This window comes from Bremia lactucae, linkage group LG17 (assembly GCF_004359215.1).
Source record: "Bremia lactucae strain SF5 linkage group LG17, whole genome shotgun sequence".
NCBI classification, from domain to species: Eukaryota; Oomycota; class Peronosporomycetes; order Peronosporales; family Peronosporaceae; genus Bremia; species Bremia lactucae.
In genome coordinates this window covers 18,375-45,056 of record NC_090626.1, presented here as the reverse complement: position 1 = coordinate 45,056, position 26,682 = coordinate 18,375, and the positions used below count along the sequence as shown (strand labels likewise).

Here is a 26,682-nt window from a genome sequence, read left to right as displayed (position 1 = left end):
GAACTAGCAAAAGGCGCCCTACACTGGTAAAACTTTATAGGCCTTTTTAACGACCACATGCGTACTATCCAATATGGACATGTTCGATGTAAAAGATGAAGCTTCCATGCACCTGAGAAGGCTTCAACACCTAAGTGTGAGAAGTTCACTCAATCGAGTGACCTCGAATGGAACGCAGTCGAGAAGACGAGTTTGACCGTAGGCGGACTTGCCGCTAAGGCAATATTGCTCGCTCTATCAAAAAACGATCAGCATTTGGCTGTCGCCGAGCTAAACGAACATGAGCTCGACACGACCAGAGAAAATAAGTTAATTTGCTTCTCTAGCGCGGCTCTCAAAAGACAGAGCTTCTGTAATAACGAGGTGCTCAGCAGGTGAGGCTGTCGAGAAAACAGTTTTTACATGCAGCTCGCGGGTCAAAGTTTTGGAGATGCTTCGCAAGCTTGAACATTGGTACATCCGAGTTCAAGGAAGTCAAAATTGACATCTTGTCAAATGGTCGTCGAACTGGACGTACAATTAAGGTTTGCAGCATGATGGCGATGCGACGAAGTTGAAGTTCGGCACGTCCAACTTGGCCGGAAATGCCGATATTGGGCCTCAAGGCTCAAACTTCACGACCCATATGTGTTCGGTTGTATATGGGTTTAAGCCCCGGCTCAGACAAAAATTGAGACGCCACGTGCCAAATTTAGGGCTCGAGCAGAGCTCCAGGAGCTGAAGCAGGTAAAGCGTGACGTTGACACTTACGCCTATACACCCCATGCCTAGAAACACTGAGCGAAACGATCGACCTCCCGCTAAGTATAGCGAAATAATAGGATCCGACAATGTTGCGAGGTATCAACGGTGAGGATGATCGTTAGAAAATTACGGGGCTACTGGTATAGCAACATTAAGAGGTTTTCTCAGGCCTGACGAGCGTTGTTCCTATAATACGAGCATCGTGTGTGACTTCTCCTGGTGATAAGGTTACCGCCATTACCTTGCATACCAAAAAGGCAAACAAGCTGCCACTAAGGTTTGTGGGGCGTGGAACAACTTCATTCGACGCCGATAGCTAGAAGATCGCAGACGCAATGTACGCTCACCCCCCTCGCAAATACCTCTAACGAAAATGACAGTCCGACTAGCAACAAACAGTTTAGAAACATGTAGTTGGTATCCAATAACTGTTAAGAGGTGCACAGTACGATGATTCTTTCGTCGAACTAAATTTCGATGACAAATTTGATGTCATCCTTTGATACCGTGGCTCAAAAAGTACAAGCCACGCACAAGCTGGAAGTATCAAGCCGTGACGATTCCTGCTAAATGTTCATCAGATGATCATCCAATGAACGTGTTAATGTGTCCACAAGTGTGTGGGTGTTATACGAGTGAGTGGGATGGCATTACATGAAATTTAGTTGTTTCGCACCAGACGTCAGTGTGATTTCCCATATCACTGTGGGGTTAGATCCCGATGGCTGTGCACAATCACAGGCAGCGGCGAAGTTCGACGATTCGAATAAGTTGAGTGGTACGAAACAAGGATCTTATGCTTCGAAAGCAATATCCAAATGAATTTCAAACGTTTGTCTATAGAGACAATGCTAAATCCAAGATCGACTATAGAGTCGATCGCAAAGAATCACGCTGCGGCTGCGCAACCACAGGTCGAGGAAGTTGGGGAGGATACGCTCTAGATATAACGTGAGGGAATAAGTCTTCTAAGATTTTGCAAGAATCAGTCCCCAGAAAGCTGCGATTAAAAATTCCCATGTACATCTAGAGAAATGTTTTAAACAAAAAAATAAATGTGTTAGTAGACAAGGAACCAGTGTAGGCGCTTACACACTTGATCTAGTAGCGCCTTCGAAGTTACTTCGAAGATAACTAAATCACCAACGCTAGAATCGAAATGTTTCTTGCGTGACTTGCGTAGTGGCAAAGTCAAGGACATAACCGATATTCGGTCGGCAACAGCATTTCCTGAGAACGAACAAGACCGATGGTTGGCCGGCAATAGTATTCCCTGAGAACGAACGGGATCTCAATAGCTCATCGATGGACGAAAGTGTTCTCGATGAGAAGACTCGAAACCAGCATTTTTAGTCTCAGTCCTGAAAGTCGTTGAAAATAAATTCTTTGCTCAAAGGTTTTATCAAAATCAAGGTTGTAATTACTGATTCGGTGCCGTGTGTGATACCCAAGTCGCTCTCGTTCACCGGGGCCCTCACATCATCGAGCTGCTCCGCTAGCGTTCTCAGCTTGTTGATGGGCTCCACGACATCATCACCTTCTTACATCATTGTTGTGAAGAAACGTCGATGAAGAAAGAGCTTGTTTGCGAGGCTTAGGGCTTACCAGCCAAAATCATAGGAACTGATCCGAAAAAGTGTCATCTGATGTAAAGGTGAAAGAATGTATTTTTTTCGCTTCTAATAATCCCAAGTCTCATGTCACGGTACGTAAAGACAAATTTGGGAAAGGGCAAGACTAAGAAAAAAAATACTTTTCGCCCAGGCGCAGTGCAGTTGATTTGCGCACACAGAAGGTTTTCATTAATATTGGAATTGTTGTTGTCCCGCTGCTTCTTAACGATCGGCAATGAACTTGTCGATCGTTAATACTTGTTCACGTGGCAGTGGCCACTGCTTCATGACACGAAATTTCGAGCTTGCTATCAAGTTGAATTTGTGTCGAGTGCCTTTATCCTTAAACAACTCACTGGTGAGTGACGGACTGTGCGCTCAATAAATTTAACGCTGCAACGGTATTGGCTCAAACGCCAATACCACGAAAATAAGACGTTAGCGTTGAGATATGTCAAAGAGTACTATCTTTTCGGCGATGGATCAAATGGATGGATTCTATCAAATCCGTATGCGTGAACACGATATCCCGTTCACAGCAGAAAGCACCCCAAGCGTAATGTTTGGGAGTAGCTAATAATGCTACAGAGGCTTAGTAATGCCCCCGCAACATTCAACAAATTTGTAACAAATCTATTGAGTTAGGTGCGGAATTTCACACCGAGCTATCTGGTAACGCCTTCGTTCATAGCAGAGCCATCAACGGAAAGTCGGACGTTGCAGTACATCATGTCCGAAAGGTTCTTACACATATGCATAAGCATAACTTTCATGCCAATCTCAAGAAGTGTACATTAGCTTCAAGTGCAATAGTTCTCCTTGGATGCATCGTGGGTACACAAGGTGTAAGATCTGATTCTGCAACGATCAAGGCGATCACTGACTGTATTTTCTTAGTCGATGTAAATATGCTTCGAGAGTACCTCGGCTTAGCGGCGAACTTACATAAGTACTCGCGCAATCAATCGTACGTCTTTCTTGTTTTTTATATGAGAATTTAAAAATGGTCGTAGCACGCTGATTGTCAGCATTACAAGCAAAGATTGATGCAATCGCCAATATTGGCAATTGCGGACCAAGACGGACGATTTCATGGCGTCTGTGGCACCAGCGATTTTGCAATCGGCTGTGCATTTATGCTATATGACCTAAACGGCACACAAACGCGTCGTCTGCTATCAGTTGCGTCAACTTAAACCAGCTGAGCGCAATTTCACTGTGCACGACAAGTAAAAAAAAACAATGAGCGGACTATTATCCAAGATATGGACCATAAATTAGACAGTAAATATTCCTTGCCATGAAATATGCACTGTCTGAGTTTAAGGTCTGTCTCTTGGGAGATAGACCGCTTATTGTCTATACTGACCCTGCGTCTTTACGCACGGGTGTAAACAGTTCACACCTCTCGCAAAAAGGGTCAGGTGGTTGTTTTTTCCGCTGAGTATTAATACTTCATTGGTATCTAAATCAGGACAGGTAAATGTCGTCGCTGATGCGCTTTCGGGCCGACTTGACTTTAAGCCGGCTGCGCCAACCGACAGTGTGGACAAGCCTACCGCTGAACCGCTGATTTAATTGTTTCGGTATCAGAATTAATCTAATTACTTGATGACATCAGAAAAGCCTCCTAAATGACAAAGTTCTAATAGGTTTAATGGTATTTTCCTCAAACGTCTATCTTAAAAGACATTTAAGTGGTTTTCAACATTGTATCGATCTTCATCTGATCGATACACAAAACGCAATAGTTGTATCATAAGCCATCGCTGGCGACATACCTCATACCGTCGTTCCCAAATACAATGGTCTGCGCTTGCGCATCTTGTATGAGTGTCACGACGCACCAATGAGTGGGTATTGTGGACGTGAGAAAACTTTCTTCACAATCTTTGCAAGCACGTATGTACTTACGGACGTATTCATACGTGCTTGCAAAGCTTGTCATTAGCGAAGCCGAGTCCGGCGTCTCGTGCTTCGATACAAACTCTGCCTGTTCCGGCAGAGAGCTGGCGATTTTTGTCGATGGACTTCATCTTCAGATTTCATGAAGACGCTCACAAGAATAATGGTATAGTGGCTAAAGATCATTTAGAAAGATCGTCATCCTTTTGCATCATTGGAGTTGACCACAACCGAAGTATGTGCTTATGTTATTTGCAGGCATGATGTTTCGACTCCAATGTCCCTGGTTTCAAATTGAGATCTTGGTTCGCGGAGGAGTTTTGGCAATTCGTGTTCCGTATGTTTGCTTGAAACACGGTTGAAAATGACAACACCTGGCGATCCTGAAAAAAATGGTGACACGGAATGCGCAAATCGTGTCCTCCAAGAGATGCTTCGAAGATACGTCCGCTTCTTTAAGAGTTGGTGTAAGCTCTTGCCGATTGCGAAAATTTGCCATCAATAATCGCTGCATGCATCAACAAAGCATACGACGTTCTTCGTGAAGGATTACGCCATCCACATATACCCACCTCGTTAGTGTGTGACTCTAATTTATATGGTCAAGGGCTCGCTCGAGCAAAGACCAATCTTGCTCTTGCTCACCACACATTGACAATCAGTCGATGTGAAGAATAAATTGCTGATTCAGTTTATAAAGAAGGAGACAGCTCATCGGTTACTGATGCTTTTGATGGAATACACGGAATTTGCCCTTTAATTGATGATAGGTTAGTTTCTGTATGTCTAATCATCTACACCTATTTTTATGCACAGGACATTACCTCCTCCCAGTAGACTTTGGAGGATTTGTCGGCCCCGGGTATCGAACCTGACCTCCCGGTCCTGAAAGTTAGTGGCGCACCACTACACCACCAGGATCAGTGCTACTATGGAATTTGGTAACAGTGATGTTATTTTATTCAGCATCGAAACTGACAACATTGTTAAGAGCAATGACGCTCTTTTATAACATAAAAGAATGATATCTCCGCGGTGCGCACCGAGCGCACTTGAAACAAAAAAAAAACGAGTCAGCAGCTGAATTCCTGATTGCTCGAGACGTAGCGGCCGCTTCGAGGAAGATTTCATCGCTGATGCGGTGGACCGATAGAAATGGAACGCTGACAAAATTAAAAGACAAACGTTTATTGAAAGGTTAACGATGGTATCCCAAGCATTTAGTGATAGATGTGGGTTAACGATGGTATCCCAAGCATTTAGTGATAGATGTGGGCAGTGATAATTATTGCCCAAGTAAATCGGCCCGTTTCGTGTATTGCACCGCCAAGACAATGCATACATAAAGGAGATGTCTCGTAGGATGCGCATGCATCCTACGAAGTATTTGAAGTCAGGTATTTTACTTTTAAAACATCAAAAGAAAGTTCAGTGTGTCGTGCCTTCATAAGGCTTACGCTGTGGCTTGTGAGATACAAAGCCTTCCTAAGGTATATGCTTTCGGGAAATAGCTAACACTTGGTTCTACGAGCGGCGAGGAAACTCCGCAACAACTGACAGCACTCGTATTCATCAACACTTAGTTCTTATAAGACTTATCCTTCTGAGGATGGATCCTTTCTCAAACCTCTCAGAGGCTAAAGGTCGAATTATTAAAAGGTTAAAGCTTTCTTTAAGCCTAAGCAAATGTATCATGTCCTGGCTCAGGGCGTAGAGGTGCTTTTGATATAAAGCTAGAGGCCTTTAAGCACTTTAAGTCCACTTTATCAAGCATGCCCATGACTACTTAGCGGCATCTATGCCAACTCGGTTATTCCTGTATCTAATTCGGAGCCTAATTCTCGCCTTCTTGGCGTGAATGGTATGACATTTGAGAGAAAAGAGAAACATAAATTCTCTTCTTTGAATCGGAGAGGCGGGGATGGTCATGATCTCAGCCTTGGTCCAAACAGAGCAACAGCGAGTTCCCTAATCATTTTCAAACTCACTGGTAGGGCGAGAAAATTAGCTCTCACATGTAACGCGTCTATGATGGTCGCATTTTCGACGTCGGACCATCTCAAACAGCAATTGTGTCGCGTGCTTGCGCCAATCAGGTTTCTCGCGTTCGATTGCGATTCATATCTTTTCGCCAGGTAATAGAATCTTGTTGGAAACTCGAAAGAGCTGCGAACTCTTATTGCTGCTATGCGTTTGATCCATTACAAGAAGTGATTCTAGTTACCATCGTCATCGAAGGTCATATTACGGGCATGGACCGAACGAGATTCTTACAAGCCCACCCGCTACTTTTGAAGCGGCCTTTGACATTGCGTTTTACGCTGAGTTCGATTTGATGCCCTCTTGCGTTGGTACGCAGGGACACCTTGTTGTCTCTTCGATCACATCGAGTTCGTCTAATAGACCAAAACCCATGTACCTAACGCTTGCCTCTTTAGACAAACGATGCATCTTGTAGCGTGCAACGACTACGGTCCGTTTTCTAACCGGTCACGGGAAAAATCCAATTTGTCAAGCCAGGCCTCGCAGTCTATGTTTTGCACATTGTGTACAAACATTTTCCAAGTATGAAACGAAAGAATGACATCCTTCGCCTGCTTACATGTGTACTACTGATGCCGGGAAAAGGCAGCGATAAAGAAGTCTGTTTCATTCTCACAGGAACACTGGGTGTCAGGTAAGAAGAAAGGAAATATTGGATCTATCAGTGTCATTTTTACATGCAACTCCATGACTGTCACCTCCGCAACTTGTTACATACCTTTGATACAATGCTTCTTAGCACTATTTTAAAACAAAATCGGCCGGCCGCTCCCGTTTATTGCTTCAATCGATGTTTCGAGATGAGGGCATGATTTATTTCCGACAGTTTTGCAGTATCATTAATCTGACTAGCATTAATAAGCATGCACCGTGGAAATTAATTCAAGAGAAATTGAACAAAGAGGTCAAGCATTGTTATTGCATGATAATTTTGACTACCAGTGAAGCCTTGCGATTCAGCATGCACACTCATAAGTATAAGCCCAGCCAAATTGCGAGATTCTTCACTGTCAGCGACGGAGAAGTAGAACTTAACTGTGTTATTGCATGCTCTACTCAATTTGAAATATACACCCACATTTTTAGTCCAGATCTTATGGTGCTATTAACATGCAGCTTTAAAATGTAGCGCCAAGTTCAATTCAGTCTCCACGCACAAGGTATGGCTGTCCACACCACATCAGCCTGAGGCACATAGAAAGGTAGTCAGTCCAGACCTTATGGTGTTTTTACATGCATCTTTAACATGTAGCGCCAAGTTTCAGCCAGTCTCCACGCACAAGGTATGGCTATCACACCACATCAGCCTGAGGCACATACGAAGGGAGATCCACTTTTTTGTTTAGCTCTTCGTTTTTAGGCACAAAAGTGTCCTTAGTATAGTAGTCAGTCTTTATGGAATCTCGCGCGCGTCTGCGCTGGCTGCTACCTGGGAGACGCTCTTGTCAAACAAAAAGCTATCGAAGCGTATTCCCTAGCGTCGGCACGCCATGTTCTTGTTCCGCAGGTAAAGTGCCGAATCGTGGCGATCTCTTCTAATAGCCCCATATGGAAATGTTATATTTACACCATTTTTCCTTAAATTTACACCTTTTCCGCAATTTCTTACAATCACACCCTCTCTCTTAAATCCAAACCATTTCTGCATATAGTCAATTACACACCCGTCTTCTTGATTTCACTCACACCCGTTTTGTTAATAGTGTTAATATATACATGAGCCAAAACCCAAAATTCTCAATATTTCCGTTTCGATTCCTAATATTTTACCAGATCTTTAATACCCCGTTAGATACCGTGACGGTACCTTCGGAAATATACTTGGTTTTATTAAATTGTCACCGTGACTCAATAATCATTCTCCTCGAAACCGCGCTCAATCAGGCGGCGTAGACGACTCCGCAGGGTTGGCGGCATGCTGCGCTACGAGTTCCAGCAAGTACTCCAGCAGAGCATCGACTCCCCGGTTTCCGGCAGACAGACCCGATGGCGGGGAGGAAGCCTGTTATTGTGTGGATGAGGACGGCAGGTAATGACAAAGCAGACGGTAATGGCGCGGGGGAAGCAGACATGATAGTGGTGTTAAATGGGCACTCATCGGGTTTTGTTAACCTAAAAAACGATTTACGGACAAGATTTTATTGTTTCTTAATCACTTTCGTTAGGGTCGTCTTTTCCATCCGAGAAAAAGCACCCCGCGGTCTGCATATCGTGGACAGCGGTCATGTTTCTCTTAATGGACACGAGCTTATCAACTGATACCACGCTAAGTAAATTCGAAGCTTTGAATGGATGAACGCCATTGTGGAGAAGTTGCGTTCTGATGCAGTGCTGGATGTTGCCATCGAGAACGGCTTGAGTACTACAGGCGCAGATTTGGCCATTAAACACCATCCGTCGGCCAATATTGCAAAGGCGTCTTCGCCTTCTTCGTAAGCACCGAGTATCGGGATGAGCTCGTAGCCTTCTCAGGCCGCACTGAGAGGAGGAAGTCAGTCAATTTGGTGTACAACGACGTCCGCCTCGTTCCGTTAATGGGCGTGGTGTCATCAATGGTTGTGTTGCAAGGCTTGCCTTCGAGTTCACGGAAATTGGGTGGTTGCAAACCATCACCAAGAAGACGAGGGTCGAGGAGATAGGACAGACTGTGCGCTTCGCCATGCATAAATTGGAAGCGGGAAGCCGCGAGCTTCATCAAATACTTAAGCTCCAGCTGGGTGATGACTGCTCGTTCATGGACAGCAGCGAACATGCCCAGGAGGGTATGAAAATTCGGCAGAACTTTTGAAATTCAAACACTGTCAGACTAGTACTTCACAATACGTTACTTGACAATACGCGTCGATAGGCTCAAGAATGGCAATGGGATTGTTCATCTTCACGACGAAGTCATTGCTTATGACGAGGTCCTTGATCTTCTGTCGCTAAGACTTCTGAGCAGCTGCCCCAACGACAAACTCGCGAGCACTAACGATGCTGTGGATCAGGCGCTGTGATGCAAGCACCGACGCACACATGACTTAAATCCCCCCCAACGAGCGGGCGTGTGTCGAACGAGGGAACATAAGGATTCAGCCTTCTGCACCTCATGCAGGCGTGCCTTCACGATATGATGATTGTGAAAAAACTTTACCAGATCCTTGCACGCGGAAATACAGATGAGCATACCAACAAATGAATTCACTGCAGGAAACGTCGCCCCATTGTCGTGGTCTTCCTGGTTCTCGACGTGGAGAGCAAATATTTCACAAAAAGATGCAGTCAAGAGAACAGCAGCTCTTAAAGTACATGATAAGATCACCTTGCTAAGCTGTTGCCAGGCATTCTAATTGGCCGAATTATTGTCTGTCACCGCCTCACAGAACTTTGACAGCGCATAGTGATCGAATACGCGCATGATGTCCTGCGCGATCCAAACGGTGCTGTGACCTTGCTGTCTGGTAGATACTGACTCGAAGGAAAAGCACAGTGTATGAGATATGGCAATGTAGTTGCTAAAAAAGAGCCGTTCTTGTAATTTCATTAGCCATCCGTTACCAGACATAAATGAGCACCTTTCATGTGAATATCGACGTTTGCCTTCAGCTGATCGTAGCACTTGTTTAGCAATTCACCTGCGAGCTTCTTGCGAATCGTGATAAATGTTCTCGTCCGGGTGCAGCACACGAATAGCTTCTTGAAGATGAGCATACTTAATGCGCTTGAAATGACGACCCTGTGGCGTAGTAGTGCATGGCGGCATGGAGCTGAAACTTCTCCTTCTCCGACCGCGGTAGCGAAGGTAAGCAAAACTCTCGTTGGATCGCTGACCATTAGATGACGCAGAGACGGCCTTAAATGCGTTGCGCCGCATGGACGCCAATTTTGTTGGACACGAATCAAACCGGTCGCTCCGAAGTCTCGAGCTTGTTCATGACGTGAGTCGAAACAAGTGCTTTAAGTTTCGTCACGAACGTCTTAAAGCACTTGTTTAGACTCACTCTTTTATGACGATTGATGAGATGTCGGCAGCTTTAAGCGTCTGCGGCTGCACAATATCCGTGAAGTAACCCCAAACCATGCTGTGCCTCCGGCCTGTCCTACGCTATTAATAGCCCCTATCACGTGACCCGTCTCCCTCGCACTTCATTACAAAATACAAAGGGTGTGAATGTAAGGATAAGGGTATGAATAAAGCAAGTCCCTAATATTATAATTCTTGGTGTGATCATTTTGTAGGAAATATTATCGATTGTATGCCGACCAATTTTTTTCAATTTGATCAGAAATAAATATTTATCTTGCATCTTCATTCAATAGGGCAAGATATGCCTATCCATACAGCGTAATTGTTTCGCGAATCCGTAAGAATCACATCAAATTTGACACAGCAACATTTAGAGTGTGCTTTTATCTCTTTGGTAACAACTTTCAAAAAGGTTCAGAAGTCATGATAATCTGATCCTAGCTACTATCAATAGAGAGTCGAGTAGAAATCACGTTTGAAAGTGAGATATGTTTGCAAAAAGGAAGTTACCCCGACCAATTTACAAAATGGCTAATACCTAAGTACTTCGTGCGGAAAACCTTGTTACTTTGTGTTTGAACATTCTGGCTTCCAACAACGTCCAGTCATATTAGCTGCCTTCAAAAATCTGTGATAGATTTTGTAGGAGAAGGAAGTGTTATGTGACCTCCGAAGCGATAAGATAATGACCAGCAGTTTCTTGGTTGGCTATTTGCAATGCGCGCAAAATGTTCCGCTGTGCAACACCTGCGAGGTCTTGTTGCGCAATCAGAGGCAAAATTTGGCTGAGTACTTTGTTCCTTACTCGACGATATGCTGCTACGTCGGCGGATTCGTGATTAATTCCTGGCTCTACGATTTTCAAGCTCCAAGTATCTACTCGGTAACTTGTCGAATGCCTGCACAATCCCGCGCTACCTTTACTCTGAAGATGCAATCCATTTTCCTAAATTTCTGTGCAGACCTTGCACCACGGCCCTCATATCGGTATACTCCGTTGTGTTTGCAGCCGACTAGCACGCTCTTCATGCGTGAGCTTCAAGAGCTTCTTTTGCTGTTGCAATTGACAGTTTTCGACTGAAGGAGCAAGAGGCATGGCAAAATAAGTTTATATAATAGGTATAGGCTCAGATCTTTTAACCTCGCTAAGAAAATAAAATTTTCAAATTCTGCTACAATTTTATATGTTATGTTTGTGACCGTGTGGTCGACTTTCCAGTATCCATACTATAAAATTAAAGGAACCCCTGAACTCCGGTGGGGATAATGTCTCACTAAAAATAATACTGTCAAGGTTGGCACCATATTCTTTTTGCATGTTTGCACGAAAATGTGATCTGCTACTGCTCGGGGCTTCATCCTCGGGCCGGCGTCTCTCTGCCCTTGTTGACTCGAAATGGGTGCGCAGCGCACAAATCTCGGACAACCCAGCTCTGCTTATTTTTGACTGTAATCACCCCTCGTTGTACCATTGCGGTCACATTCCGGACGCAATTCCACTTCCGTTGGCCACGTCGCTTCTAAAGGATCCGACTCCCGCGTCCACTGGCGTCGTAAGCTCTCGAATATTTGTAGATGCTGTCAAAAAGCTGCGTATTTCAAACGATATCACACTTGTATTCTATGACGACGAATTGAGTCTCAAATCGACGCGCATGTGGTGGGTGTTTCGTCATTATGGCTACCCACTCGAGCAACTGAAGGTGCTAGATGGGGGTTTGAAGCAGTGGCAAGCTGATGGAAATGCGGTAGAAACCGGAAATAGTAAGGACAGAGAACGACAGGCAACACCGTGGACGCAGGTGAAGAACCTACACAAGCTTGTGGGCTTTGAGGCCGTACAAAAAGGTATTGCTGACCCTCTGACCCAATTTGTGGACGCAAGGTCTCCTGATGAGTTTAATGGCCGGGTCGCCGATGGCAATTCTCGGAGTGGGCACGTGCCTGGCGCTATAAATTTTGATTGGTCGAATAGCATGAATATTCTTCAAAATGGAAAATTTTACAAAAAAGAAGTACTCGACAAAGTTTTTTGTGACAGTTGCCACCTCGACAAGGACAAGCCCGTGATTACGTACTGTCAGCGTGGAATCCGAGCTGCTCACTTGGCCTTTGCACTAGAACAGATAAGTGGGTTCAAAGACGTTAAGGTTTACGAAGACTCGATGCTTCAATATCTCAATCGGGAGGATACCGAAGTGGCCTAGGGAAAAAATTACACAATTAGCCTTCTCAGGTAGAAGAAAAATGATTAAATCTTCTTTAAAGACATTGCATAACTTCAGAGCTTGTCTTTTTTTAAAAACTGTTTAAGTAAACAAACAAATATAAGAATTGACAAACAAAAATTGCATTACGCGCAATTACTAAGTCGTTGTCTGATCGCTTGCGCAATCAATTTGACAGTTGGGTACCGAAGCATCGTTAAGTGCGAGCAATCTGGAAAAGTTGCGATTTTTGTTATGTGAATCCCAACAGCTTCATACGGCGAAAGTTTTGCACTCCATTGCTGGGTCATGTACAAATCACCTTGAAGCCACAGTGGCAACATTGATCCACCTTTCCCTTCCAGTTTTTCTGTTGCTTTGTAAGGTCGATACCTTGCTTCCATGGCACAAAAGTGACGATAATTCTCCCCTAATGGTTGTAACAACGTGTCTTGAAAGGCTTCGCGTGCGTATTGTTCAACCTGAAGTTGTGCCATTTCTCGTTCGGTTTCGGTAGTATCTAGTATCTCGAAAGGCAACCCATCTAATAGAATAAGTGGCAATACTTGATGTCCGTCCCGGACAATACAGCGTGCCACCTCGTGGGCTACACGACAGCCAAAAGAAAACCCACCAAGAGCATACGGTCCTTCTAATTGATACGCATTAATCTCTTTCCAATAAATGGCAGCGAGTTCTTCAAGACTCGAAACATGCAACTGAGCGGCTTGGACACCAATCACCTGAAACGGCAATTGTCGTGCTAATTCATACAATTTCCAAACAGTACCGTCGGCATCATGAAAAAGGAAAAGAACACGCGTTGCTTTTGTTTCGTAATTGAGTGGTACGAGCGTCTGGGACGTTACGTTGCGTAAGTCGACCATAGCGGTTGCTGCTTGTTGAGCCATTTCAATAAGCGACGACGTGCCAAAAAATTGCTCGAGAGATAGTAACACGCCTCGTGATTGTGCTAATGCAATCGCACGAATGGCTGCCAATGAATCACCGCCTAATTCAAAAAACGATTTCGACATGAAATTCGCTTCGAACTGATTCGAGACCATGTCTTCATGTAGTGGCTCAAGCTTAAGAGCTTGTACCCATACCTGTCGTAAAATATCAATTGCGAATTGAACAGTAATTGTGGGTTCATTCGTTTGCAATTCTTTCGGCTTAGATGTCTCGTTTTTTAATGAGATTGCCATCGATGCAAGCACTCGGAGGTCAATCTTTCCATTCGGTGTTCGAGGCCATTTACTAACAAAATGAATATATTGAGGTACCATATGGATTGGCAAATGCGTCTGTAAAAATTTGCGCAGGACGTTGTCACTACAATCAAGCATGGTACTTTCTTCTTGCATAATACTATGAATTGGCATAACAAATGCCGCAAGAGCTGGCCCGAGTTCAGGAATTGAAAGAACTTCAGCAGCTTTCACATTCGAATGCCGCAACAAGACGTTGCGTATTTCTTCCAGCTCAATACGCATTCCGTGATGTTTTACCTGTGCATCCGTGCGTCCAAGGAAAACTAAATCTCCACTCGGTACCCATTTTACCAAATCGCCTGTTTTATACCATCGCTGTCCTCGGTATTCCACCAAATTGACTCCATCTGTGAGCTCGTCGTGCAGTATAAACGACTGACGAGTCAACTCCGGACGATTCCAATAGCCACGCGCAATACCAAGGCCACCAATGTAGAGTTCACCCGGTACGTTAATCGGAACCAGCCTTCTTTGAGAGTCTAATACAAGCACAGGATGATGATCGATTGGTTTGCCAATGGGTACACTATTAAGTGTCTCCAAAAAATAGGTGCTTTTCGACGTCACGAATTCTCGAGGCATCAGGAACGCTGTCGACGTAATGGATGCCTCTGTTGGACCGTATTCATTTACAAGACACGTCGTCGTACTGGGGTGCTTTAAATAAAATTGACGTGCGAGTTCCATCGGAAAAGCTTCGCCTGCGAGGATAACGTACTTAATTGAATTTGGAAACGACTTGCCTTGGTCATTTAACATATCGATAAGTAAAGCAAAGTACGAAGGTACAAAGACACACCACGTAATCGAAGGAACTCCAAGTAATGTTGTTTGCATGTAGTGCAAATCGTGTAACCCATTCTGTCGCGTAATTCGCACACTTCCACCAACAAGCAAAGGCGTCAAAAGTTGCGACAACGATCCATCCAAGGTCGCGGACGTGCTTTGGAGAAACACGTCGCTTGGTGAGACCGAGTACTTGCGTACAGTCCACCATAATGTCGTCAATATAGCAGCATGAGATACCATAACCCCTTTCGGGTGACCTGTGGACTACATAAAACCTTATTTTAGAACACAATCGACCATCATTCATGACAAGACGTACCCCAGAGGTGTAGAGAATGTAGGCGGTTACACTTTTCGAATTCCGTTGGAGCCGCTTCATCGTCTGAGGCGCCATGGCTGGGATAAGATTCAGGTCTTCGTAGTACAATACAAAGGGTGACTGTATCTTGTCGTGATCCATGGACGAGCTCGATACATTTAACGCCAGCTCGGCAAATTTTCGTTGGGTTATTATCACGTGTAGGGTACTGTCCTGAACCATGTAGCGCAGCCGTTCGCATGGAAAACCGGGATCCAGAGGTACAAATGCTGCGTTAATTCGTAAAGATCCAATCATTGCAGCAACATTTTCCACTCCTCGATCGAGCAACAAGCCAATATGAAGGTCCGCGGGACTGCTTTCAAGATTCAGTCGACACAACGCGTTTCTTACACGACTACTGGCATCCCACACGTCCTTGTATGTCCACTGCGTGTTTTCAACATAAAGTGCAATGTTCTCGGGCGTTTTCTCTACTTGTTCATACAAACACTCGTCCAAAAAGGAGTCATTGTTATGTATGGACAAAGTTGGTGGTGTACCCCACATTACAAGGTTATGCTGTTCGAAACGTGGAAGCATCGAAATAAACGGAGACCGAACAGAAGCAGTCGGAACATCTAAAACTTGTTCTAACAAATGCAAATAGTAGCTTACAAATCGATGCACGGATTCGCGTGTAAATCGTGCTGTTGAATATTCAAAAGAGCCTTCAAACACGCGTTCGTTCGACTTTTCTTTCACAAGACGATAGCGCATCGATAACATGAGGTCAAATTTCGCGGAATGCGATGGAATTGCCAACTCAATACTGTTTTGTGGACTCTTTTGAGTCCAGCTTTGTTCCCACGAAAACATGACTTGATACAGTGGCTGCTGCCATCGTTCCGAGTCACGAGATGCACGCAAATGCTCTAAGACTTTATAAAATGGCATCTCACTATGATGATACGCGGCTAAAACAATCGTCCGTACATAAGTAAGAAACTCCTGGAAATCCATGCAATCAATTGATTCCCTTCCAAGTCGTAACGGGAGCGTATTGACAAAGTAACCCATAACCTCTTGAAGCATCGGATCTTTTCGTCCTGAAGTTGGAACGCCAATGACAAAATCGAGTTGCCCTGATAAGCGCTCGATGAGGAGATAAAACACGGCAAGAAGACCCATAAACACACTGGCATTGTGGTTATGACAGAACTTTGTAAAAGCTTCTTGCAGCTTACTTGAGGATTCAAAACGTACAATATCACCAGGTGTCGTGGAGCCAAGTAATTGAAATTCATTGAGCGCTTTACTGACTCGTGGCATGTCAAAAGGAAGCTCAAGTAATGGAGGCACGTGAGGAATCGTAAGATGCTGTGTCCAATATTGCAAGTATGGCGCAGCAACGCCAGATCGCATTCGTGTACGCTCATAGACAGCAAAGTCACGGTACGTCACATGAGTCAAACTTGAGCTCTCCGTCTCGAGCTGTTTGAGAAATGATGGAATACATGCGCTAGTGTCTTGCTGGCGTTGGAAGTGCGTGTAAAACGTATCAAATTCCTCCCATAAGAGCTCACTCGAGGCCGCGTCGGTTGCAATATGATGGAGCACGACGGCTAGAATCCACGGCGTTGTGGAGGACGGAGTGAAAGCTGTAAATGCGTACACCCGAATTGGAGCCTCTTGTGCTAAATTGAATGGCAAATCGATGACTTTTGCTACCAATGCGGTCAAATTCGCATCGTTTGTATTGACGTGTGGATATAAGTCGTTTGTTGGCACGATGTGAAAGACTTTAAATGGACCTTGAAAGTGCGATAACGGGTGTACAAACTGTCTTGGTTGTCCGTCTGTATTGACAGCAAAGCACGTCCGTAAGATCTCGTGCTTTGCAACGAGTGCATTGATTGTGCTCTTTAAAATGACTTTGTTAAATGGTGTGGTCGGGAAGTATAAAGCTCGTACTACGTTGTACGCAGTACTAGATGGCTGCAGCTGTTGCAATGCAAACATTTGGAGCTGGGCGTAGGACAATTCGAAGCTTGTCGTGGCCGTTCGGTCGGCTATTCCAGGAGTTAAAACGAATTGATTGTCGTGCTTGTATTTATCACAGTCGTCAAGCATTTGTGCGACAACGTTCGCAAGAGTTTTTAATCGTCGATGTCTTGAGCTCGTTTGAGACTTTTCAGGTTGATTTGATGGATTGACGGTTCGCGAGAGCACTAGAAGCTCCAGCCAATGCGCGGCCATATCCACGTGGCCATCATCGAGAGATTTTGTCAACGCAGCAAGGTGTAAGGCCTCACTGTGACGATCACAGAGGTGCTCGCTTGGTTCATTATTGGTCATTGCGTTCTTCCAGGATCGTCATGTACTAGCAAAAATTATTTTGACCAATCAATTTTCTTGCGATGGATCTATTATGTTTAAAAAAACAAAAGCATTGTATAAATGAATGCAGCACAAGTTTTGAAGTTTTATTTAACTGTTATGCTAATGTTGCGCAACTTTCGATTTTATGCAGTGACCAGAAGGGAGCTTCTGATCGCTTAGTCCGAGTGTAGCCCCCGTGGCAGTGAAGGAGCACGAGTTGCAATCCGCACTGCCCCAATAGCAAATACTTCGCGGCGTGTGGCCTGGTGCACAATTTCAATCCGTTCTCCAGGACCGGCAAAAAGCACCGTATGTTGCCCTACCTCGTCCCCAAGACGCAACGAATGCGTGGGAGCTTGCCCATTCTCGCCCAAACATGGCGCGCCAGTCGATGCCAGCGACTTCACTAACGTCTTGGCAGTACCACTGGGTGCATCTAATTTCTTTGTATGATGAATTTCCGTCACCTCCACGTTCCAGCCTTCACTAGGAAGCTTAAAAGCCACGTTTTTAATAAGCTCTGATACCAAAGGGACCCCAACGGAAAAATTCGAGCGCAAGACCACAGGCGCATGCTTGGAATACGCTTCCAATTCTTCCGAAGGCAAGGCTCCCGTAGTGCCTATAATTAGTGCAGGAAGCTGGCTAATTTTGCCAATTTCTTTCTCCTGAAGCAAATACTGAATCAGATTTTTAGTACCAGCGGGAAGTGTGACGTCGATAATAACGTCAACTTTATTGAGGTCCGGAACTTGGACGGTTTCACCTCGCGCGACAATAGGACCTGCATACTGGACACTTGTGTCCGTACAGTGGTTCAATTCGGAGACAATAAGCGAGCCCAATCGTCCAGTGTATCCATGTACGGCAATTCGTACCCCCTGACCTTCATTCGTACAGTTTTCACCCTTGTTGCTGGAATCAGTTGCCAGTACATTCTGATACTCGCGAATGGCGTCAGCCAATCGACGAGCACCGAGTTGCATGTCTGGCAAATCGTACCAGGAAAAACTCAGACGCAAATAATTTTTCATGTTACGGCTAAATGAAGCGCCAGGAAGAAACATAACCTTGTGTTTCTGGGCAATAGGCAACAGATCATTGGCATTCATGCCATCTGGCAATCGGACGAGAACAAAGTAGCCACCATCGGGGACTTCAAAGGTCACACCAGCAGGCAAACACACCTTTAATTCTTTCATCAAGGCATCTGCTCGACCCCATAGCGTTTTAATGGTCGTATCCAGATGCTCTTGCTGCAATCCCGACGCAATCGCGGCATGTACGATCCCAGAAATGACAGGACTAATGCCGCCGCTAGAGTCCAATTGGCCACAGCCTTCGATCTTGCGCAAAAGCGTATGCGAACCTTGAATCCATCCCAATCGAAGGGCCGGGGCAAGGATCTTGGAGAAACTCCCAAGAGCAAGAACCGTGTCATGTGTATCGAATGTAAACATTGGCGGAGGAGGGGTGACATGTGGAAATGACAAAAGTTGGTACACTTCGTCGGCCACAATTAGAAACTTGTACTGTACGCTAAGTTCGACAAGACGTTGACGTTTTACAGTCGAAAGTGTACGACCCGTGGGATTGTGACATGTAGGAATAGTGTACAGCATTTTTGGTACAATACCACGCTGCAAAAGACGCTCGAGTTCGTCAATGTCCAGACCGTCTTCGTCCATACGAATTTGCCGGACATTTATCTTAAAATCCTTCATTATACTTAATGCGAGGAAATACGACGGTTCTTCCATAAAAACAAGATCCCCTGCTTGCAGAAACAAGGAGCAAATAAGTGCAAGGCCCCCCGTGACGCCATTAGTGACAAAGAGCTTTTCTGGGTCGACTTCGTGCTGGTAGCCTTTAGTTAAAAACTCGGCAAGTGTCGCACGAAATTTCGGGTAACCCTTGATGACTCCATATTGTAAAAACATGGGATCCGTCTCGGCAAATTTGAGCGCGGCAGCTTCACGGATCTTGTCCAGTGGCAGCATGGCAGGCGCGGGCTGACCGACCTTGAAATTGATCATTTCGTCGGCTTTCGGGACATCATATTGGCCGTAGTCACCCATTCTTTTAATCGGTTACGCTTTCTTGTAATCAGGTGTAAATAAAGAGTGGTGACGCCGGGTGAGTGGCTACGATTGTGCATCATAACTTTACGTGACAAACATCAATATGGAGTATTTTAATTTAGTCTTACAATTTCGTTTGAATTTAGAGCCATCCTTGTCTGTTTAAACTAATAAACCAAAATGATTTTGGCATTTTCGCTCTATATTTAGAATTCTAATGACTGGGTTTTAAGAGAAAGATGAACAAGATGGTACGACCTTATTGCATATTTGCTACCTGTCGACATGTGAGCCTATTACAAAATTATTACCAATAATAGGAATATTAAAGTATATATTCTTGGTAGATTGTATTGTCAATATTACCACACATAGCAGCAACGTGACAATTCTGTTAATTGGTTGATATAGACCATTATGTCATCCTCACCATCGCTGACAGACGCGCGAGATGGGTGGTGAGCATGAACTGCTATACATATTTGCATGTTTCTATTTGAAGCCAGAACCATAAGAAGGCATCATCTAAATATATCAATAGCAATTTTAAGCGTTAGTTATACTAAGCCTTTCTTGTTAGTTGTCTCCTTATTACCAAGCCACGCTCAGAAACTCAATCTTCTCTCTTGTTGCTAAGCCACACTTAGCAGCTTAGTATCTTACTCTGAGTGCCGCGTACGTGAATCACCTTGCCTACACTGGTATCAAGCTTGTTGTAACGGGCTTAAGTTGCCATAATGTTAAATAGTCCCCGTTGAGTACACTTGGTGTACTTAAGGGGGTGGTCAATTAAAAAAGTAATTAGACCCAGCACTCGGGTGTGGTTCACATTTGTGACCAACCCTTGTGTATGTGATGCACATAGGTGCATTCACATTAGGAGGGATGACGCCTAGCGTCATCCGTTACGCGAGGGATCTAGAAAGATACGCTCGCAATACATAATAGTGTTATCTACAGAGATGACATTTTTGGTTGGGAAAAATAGGTATCTATATTTTATAGGATAAAATATAAATCAGTCTGAAAACTACTTCCTACTTGGTAGGTGTGCACGAGGAGACGGGTCACCGCTCCCGTGATAACACTTTACCAGAGTACTTAGTGCGCTGGGTGAGGTCGCTAAGGCGCCCACCACAACTACCGCACTGCACGCAAGAGAAGCAGGTTAAACCGCTTCCTCGCTGTGCTAGGGTGTGTGTCTAAGTAGAGCGTGGCCGCATTACGACATACCCGCCTACACTTGGTAACACTTGAAATCCTTCCCACGACCCGCATCTGTGCGTTTGTACATGAAGATAAGCCTCAATATTGATTGGGCTCGATTCCCCCACCTCTCCGAACATCATCGGGAGGTGGCAGGGCTTATGGCGCAAGGACTTGGTATACAAGCCTGACAGGCTCCTGGGTAGTCCTCCTGAGAAACATGTTGCTCAGTTGGAGCAGTTTAAGGCATTCGTGCTCGGACAGCGGAGCTCCGCGTCCGAGGTTCAGGGCCATGCTGCGCGGAGTCCGTCACTCAGACTCAGGATGAGCTGAGGCATGAGCAGGCTCGGAGCGAGGCTCTCAACACGACTGTTGAGATGCTCTCTGCCCGGCCACATCACCCGAGGCCCATTCGGATGGACCCGCCCAAGTTCGATGGAACTGCGGCGCACACGATTGTCCACTGGCTTTAGCCGTGGAGCAATGCGGTGTCGCCCAGCTCATCGAGGACGACAGCCGGATGGTGTCGTACGCTATGTCGCATCTGCGCGGTAAGGCCTCAGAGTGGGCTTACTCGGCGCTTATGGCGGACAGAAAGGCGTTCGCTACATGGGCGATTTTTAAGGAAAAGATCCGCGCCATGTACCAGCCGCCGAACAAGGAGGTGTTGCTTCAGGCGCGCTTCTTTGGAGCGCGACAGGCGAAGCGATCTCTGCAAGAGTATGTGCAAGAGATGCGCTCGCTGTCGGCGTTCATAACCGTTGGTCCAAATTTTTTTGAGTAAGTGGTTGGGTCTCGTCAATAATTTACACAAATATAGCGAAAATTATGCCGATATGGCTGGCTAGGCCATTATTTAATATCCTTAAAAAGGATACGGGTTTGTGCTGGACTAGCACAGAGCATAATGCTTTTCAAGTAGTTACGGATAGACATATCCATGCCCCAATTCTGGCTCTTCCAAATCCAAATTGGTCCTTAAGCGTCGTTTATGACGCATCGAATTTGTTATCGGTAGTGCTCTGTTACAAATAAATAATCAAGGGCGCGAACGTGTAATTGCGTTCGAGTCTAGACAGTTTAAACTGCGGAAAAGGACTACCCAGTTCACGACAAAGAGTTACTTACAATGAAAAGTGTTCTTGTCAATTTCAGAGTTCATCTGCTTCACTCTCAGCTTTTGGTGATATATACAGTTCACGTGTCGTTACTCACTGTGACTAAGTCGCCCCATGTATCACAGAAAATGGCTCGATGGCTTCCATTTTACGCAGAATACTATTTCGAGGGGAAATATAAGCCGGACAGGCCGGACGTAAATGCTTCGTGCTTCCGCACATATAAATTTTACGGATGTTTATATGCTGTTCTGCAGCTTGAAGTGCTTCTTCTCCTTCCTCAACGAGGCTTAGATCCATGGGTCTCGGTCTATTAGACGGGACCCATGTGCTCGAAGAGCTTGTACGATAAACAGGCGTGCTAACACGAGCAGACTCAAAGTCGAACTCAGCGCGTAGCGCTATCGTAACGGCCTCTTGCAAGTAGCAGGAAGGGATCGGAATAATTTTGGCCGGGCAACGCCCTCATTGAGACCCCCATAAAGATTGCTGCTGCTTCTTGCACCTTGTCTTGATGCATAGATGCAGTAAGAGTTCTCAACTCCTGGACATAGTCTTTAGGGTTCGTTTACCCTGTCGAGTTGCTATGGTCCATAATCGCATGAGAAAAGTCTGATCTGGCGGCGACCCATTTGTTACCCATGCTAAAATCGGTTTTATCAATTAACTGTTTGAAAATAGGATAAAAAGATATTTTTCTATAAAGTAAATGTACACAACAACGGTTCACCAACCGATGTGTCCCTCATTACCCCTCCCCCATCAGACGGTTGACACCGAGTGATAACATTCACTTCATTTCCTCCTTGGGATTGGAACATAAACAGCTTACCGTTTGGTTGTGGTTTGCTTTCTTTTGTTCCAAGACAACTAAGCGTGAGTCACAGACTCTAAGCATCTTCCTCGACGATGAGGGGATGGTGGACTATGAAAGTCACACTCCATCGGGTGATGAGCTAAAAGCGTCGCTATTACACGCCTCCTCACGAGGATGAGCGTCGGCGGGCCCCGAATCTGTTCCTAGAACGTGGTGCTGCCGATATCTTAACTGCGTTGCGCAGGACACAGGACCCTGAGTCCAACATTACGACGAACCCGCTCGACAAAGAGCAAGACAGAGCGCGTATAACCCACACTAAATGGGACATTAATGATCTTTTATTAAAAAGGGTATTTTTATCCATAATGTGAAATGAAATACATAAACGGTTCAATAAGCGAAGTGAACCCAATTCACTCTAAGCGAGGTTACTGGTATTTCAACGTAATACAAACGATACTGTAACCTAGTAATGGATAACCTATAAAATAGAATACTTGCATATATCTTACGAACAATTGAGCTTGAAAATTGCAATGAGTGATTGTGAACCTAACTATATACTCGTAGCAGCGAGACAATTTCCTGTTGACAAATAGGACACGTGGGATACTCTGTCGTACAGTTGCGGCGATAAGTTTCGGCATCCTGTTCACAAAAGCACATGTGGCCGCAAGGCACAACGGCTGTCACAGCTTGTCGATCCTTACATACCACACATTCGGACTTCTCGAGACACACGGCATTTTTGAGTGCGTGGACATTACGGTCCACTTCGGCAAGTAAGCTGCACGTTGTTTGCTCCAATAATCGCTTCTGATCGGATAGCAATGTCATCTTATCGTTCAGCTGCAAACACAGCCGCTCATACCGCGACTTGACAGAGTTCTCCTGCTCACTCCGCGCTTTCTCAAAAGCAAATCGTTTCTCGGCATCGCGCATCAGAACGCGAAGCTGATCTACTTCCATTTCGGCAGCATCCAACTTGGTAAGTGACTCGTTTAACTGGTCGAGAAATTCCTCTTCCCGCTGCTTCCACTTTCGACGAAGTTGCCGTTCGCCTTGTAATCGTCGCTGCCATTCCGTCTTAATTTCAGCATTGCGTTTTTTAAAATGCTCGAGTTCACCCATCAGCGACGCAATTAAGGGAGTATTACTATCATCGCTGCCCGTATTGTCGTCGTCATCGTTTTCGAATGCGCCAGAATGCTGGCTCGTCCTGTGAGCCTTGACAGACGATGTAGGTTTGATACCTTTATCCGCGCTAGTGTTGACATCAAGCTGTACGCTTGGCTGATTCTGAACAACAGCTTCTGTCGCGCTTGATGGAGCTGCTATATTACTCTTAGCAGCCACCGATGAACATAAATTACGTGCACAAGTTTTAATTTGACTTGGAGCAGCAACAAACTTGGCTGTCTTCAATATTCGCTCTTGACGTCGATTTCTCATTTTTTTATTTGAATTGGCAATTGATGAGGCATCGCTTGACTCTTTTACCTTCGACTCTGGTGGCCCGACCCAATGCTTCACATTACGCACTCCACACACCCAGCAGTCTTGACTTCGGCTTGGCACCAACCATCGTGCCGCAAATGCCTCGGTGGGATCGACATTAATATAGCCGCTAGCGCTCTCGCTGTCTTCGCCACTTGAGTTTGTCACTACAGCCATCATCGCTTCAGATTCCATCTTAATGTCTTTCTTCACTATTTTTGGGGTATAAACCTTCATAGGTGCCTTAAACATGGTATTTTCCGACGCATTTTTGCCAATAATACGAAGAACAGCTGCCTCTTTCGAATCCACCACAGGAAGCTTGTTTGAATAATAGAAAATACCGTCGCTGGATACAGCAACGAGAGCCTTTCCGTCATCGCTTGCAGCAAGTGATTCAAGCATGACATTTGACCGGCGCGACTTGCTGCTACCTCCTCCACCTCCAATTTTCTCCAATCCAAACATCTGGCGAGCCAGTCGCTCACAAGAAGTAGAACTTAAGCTTGATAGCTCTGGTAAGCAAAATCTATACGCTTCGCCCATGAGTGAGATTCCATATACGTACTGACCATGAATAGCAACGACATCAGTAGTATTCTGGATACTAAAGTGATTGCTGACAGCATGAAAACCTCCCAAAATCCTTTTGTCTTCAGTTTCAGTGGCCGAGTCGTCATTCATTCCTTTCCTAGAATTTAACGATGCCTTTGTATATTGCATTGGCCATACACGAAGGTTTTTATCTCGACAAGCCACTGCAATCGCAAGAACACCAGAAGATTTACTGGATGAAAGAAATGCCGCCATCATTGCTGTGTTTCCTCCAGACATAAACGTTTGCAAGTACTCCCAAGTGGGTTCCTCTTGGTATCGTTCAGGTTCAACGAATCGCCACAGATTTAAGTTTCCAACACCAAGTCCGGTTAATATGTAGTACGCGGACCTGCATCAAACAAAATAAAACAAGTCCAGTTATTGTAATGTTTGCAAACAGCAACAAGTAAGCAGTTCCTTTTAGTTGTACTAGGTGGATGCATCCCTTCTGGTTGCACATAGGTCGTCACATCTGCGAATCCCTTATGCAAAACGTAACAAATTGTTAGCGTGAGCTTATCAGTACAAGTGACAAAAATTCATTTACTCGGAGTTTTGCATTCGAGTGAAAGTGCTTCTGAAATTGCTGCAAATCCTCGTCCTCGCCATCTAACTCAAATTAAGCGGCAATCAGTATGAATTTAGCAACAACAAACAACATGATTCATCATGAAAAACCTTTTTCAGAACGATAATGATCCAACGTAATACTCATGACCACACGTCGACGTTGACGGTCGCCAGCGAATACATAGCGACCATCCGGGGAGATTTTCACCCTCATGTGCACATAACTCGATCCCTGTGAAGCTTGTTCATCAAGATGGCCCAATAGATACCCATGTCGGTCACTCGGAATGCTGCTATCCATTTCATATAGCCGTACAGAGCCATCCATAAATCCAACGACAATAATTTCGCCGTCGGGAGTCACATCCAACGCTGTCGCAACGCTTGTCGTTGAGAAACAGATGGAACGTTTGGCAATGACTGGGCGTGTCGAGGGAAAGAATTTGCGCACTGCCTGCTTTGGTGATGTCGTGGACAGATCAACAGATGAAGTTCTGGTACGATTTGAACCATCAATCATCATTATGACATTATTAGCCGCTGTATCAGAATTAGCATCCGCATTTGACGCATTTAACGACGCGGTAGAGCTTGTCGATGCAGCTGCAGTCGAATGTAATGAGCCAGAGCTTACCGTGTGCGACTTTAGAGTCAAGGAGCCACTTCGTGGCGCATTTACGACAAAAACGTCTCCATCAGCATTTGTACAGCTCTTCTTTTCAGCGATAGTAGCCGAGAACGGATTAACTTTAGCTTGAAAGGATTGAAATGGGGACTTAGTAGTCTTCATCGGCTTCGTGGTCTTCACTGAAGACACCCCTTCGACTTGGTCTAATGCCGAAGCCAACAGCGGTGGCTGTCCAACGGCTCTCATTGAAGTGGATGCTTCATTATCGTCGAACATTAGTGGACGCTTCGGCGATGCCGAAGCTCTGTGTCGCAAAGGACTCGTGAGAAAGTCACTCCGTGTTAGAGGACTCGATGTGGGTCCACTGCGCTGTTGCTTTGCTGGACTGGGTACCACAGAGTTTCGTGGTGGGCGCATTGGACTCGATAATAGCAGCATGTTTCCACTCCGGGGTCTTGCAGGGCTCACCATTGGCGGTAATGGGCTTTTTACGGGTAAAGGCGGATTTGAACGTCGTGCAGGGCTCGTAAAATTATGTCCAGAGGTGCGTCGCGCTGGGGACAGAATACTCGCCGCGACCGCAGTTCTTACGATCTTTTCATCGTGCGGCGGCGAAGTCTTTGTGCGCTTTAAGCCATGGTCGGACTCGTCGGCATTGGTATATGACGCATCTTCTTGCCGCTGGCGCTTCTTTTTCAGCGCCTCTAAGATCTGCTGCGCACGGTTCTTGGTACTATTGCGCGAAGCTGCCACGTTCTTCATAATCATCTTCTCCATATTCAAGCGATTGCGCCGGATTTTTTCGCTAGGGCGAGGAGCTTCCTTCTCCAACGCGGATTCCGCAGAAGGCGGGTTGCCATTGGAAGAGTGATGGTCATGGTCCAATGACGCCATTGCCGACAAT

At 45.3% G+C, this 26,682-nt stretch overlaps 4 protein-coding genes across 4 annotated transcripts; 1 reads left to right on the top strand and 3 right to left on the bottom strand.

The window, feature by feature from the left end:
• Positions 1–11,966: 11,966 nt before the first annotated feature.
• On the top strand, positions 11,967–12,518 carry CCR75_003296 (uncharacterized protein; the record flags this gene model as incomplete). The annotated part of the gene is made up of 1 exon (XM_067961393.1): positions 11,967–12,518. One exon carries the CDS (start codon positions 11,967–11,969, stop codon positions 12,516–12,518), a length of 552 nt encoding a protein of 183 aa, XP_067823231.1.
• A 146-nt stretch (positions 12,519–12,664) lies between these two features.
• CCR75_003297 (uncharacterized protein) lies at positions 12,665–17,237 on the bottom strand (the record flags this gene model as incomplete). The annotated part of the gene is made up of 2 exons (XM_067961394.1): positions 12,665–14,845; positions 14,901–17,237. 2 exons carry the CDS (start codon positions 17,235–17,237, stop codon positions 12,665–12,667), a joined length of 4,518 nt encoding a protein of 1,505 aa, XP_067823230.1.
• Positions 17,238–17,437: 200 nt separating this feature from the next.
• Positions 17,438–19,339, bottom strand: CCR75_003298 (uncharacterized protein; the record flags this gene model as incomplete). Its single annotated transcript, XM_067961395.1, has 1 exon — positions 17,438–19,339. The coding sequence occupies one exon, from the start codon at positions 19,337–19,339 to the stop codon at positions 17,438–17,440; it is 1,902 nt and encodes a 633-aa protein (XP_067823229.1).
• Positions 19,340–23,038: 3,699 nt separating this feature from the next.
• On the bottom strand, positions 23,039–26,672 carry CCR75_003299 (uncharacterized protein; the record flags this gene model as incomplete). Its single annotated transcript, XM_067961396.1, is given in 4 exon segments — positions 23,039–24,929; positions 24,941–25,062; positions 25,128–25,189; positions 25,259–26,672. The coding sequence occupies 4 exon segments, from the start codon at positions 26,670–26,672 to the stop codon at positions 23,039–23,041; spliced, it is 3,489 nt and encodes a 1,162-aa protein (XP_067823589.1).
• Positions 26,673–26,682: the final 10 nt, after the last annotated feature.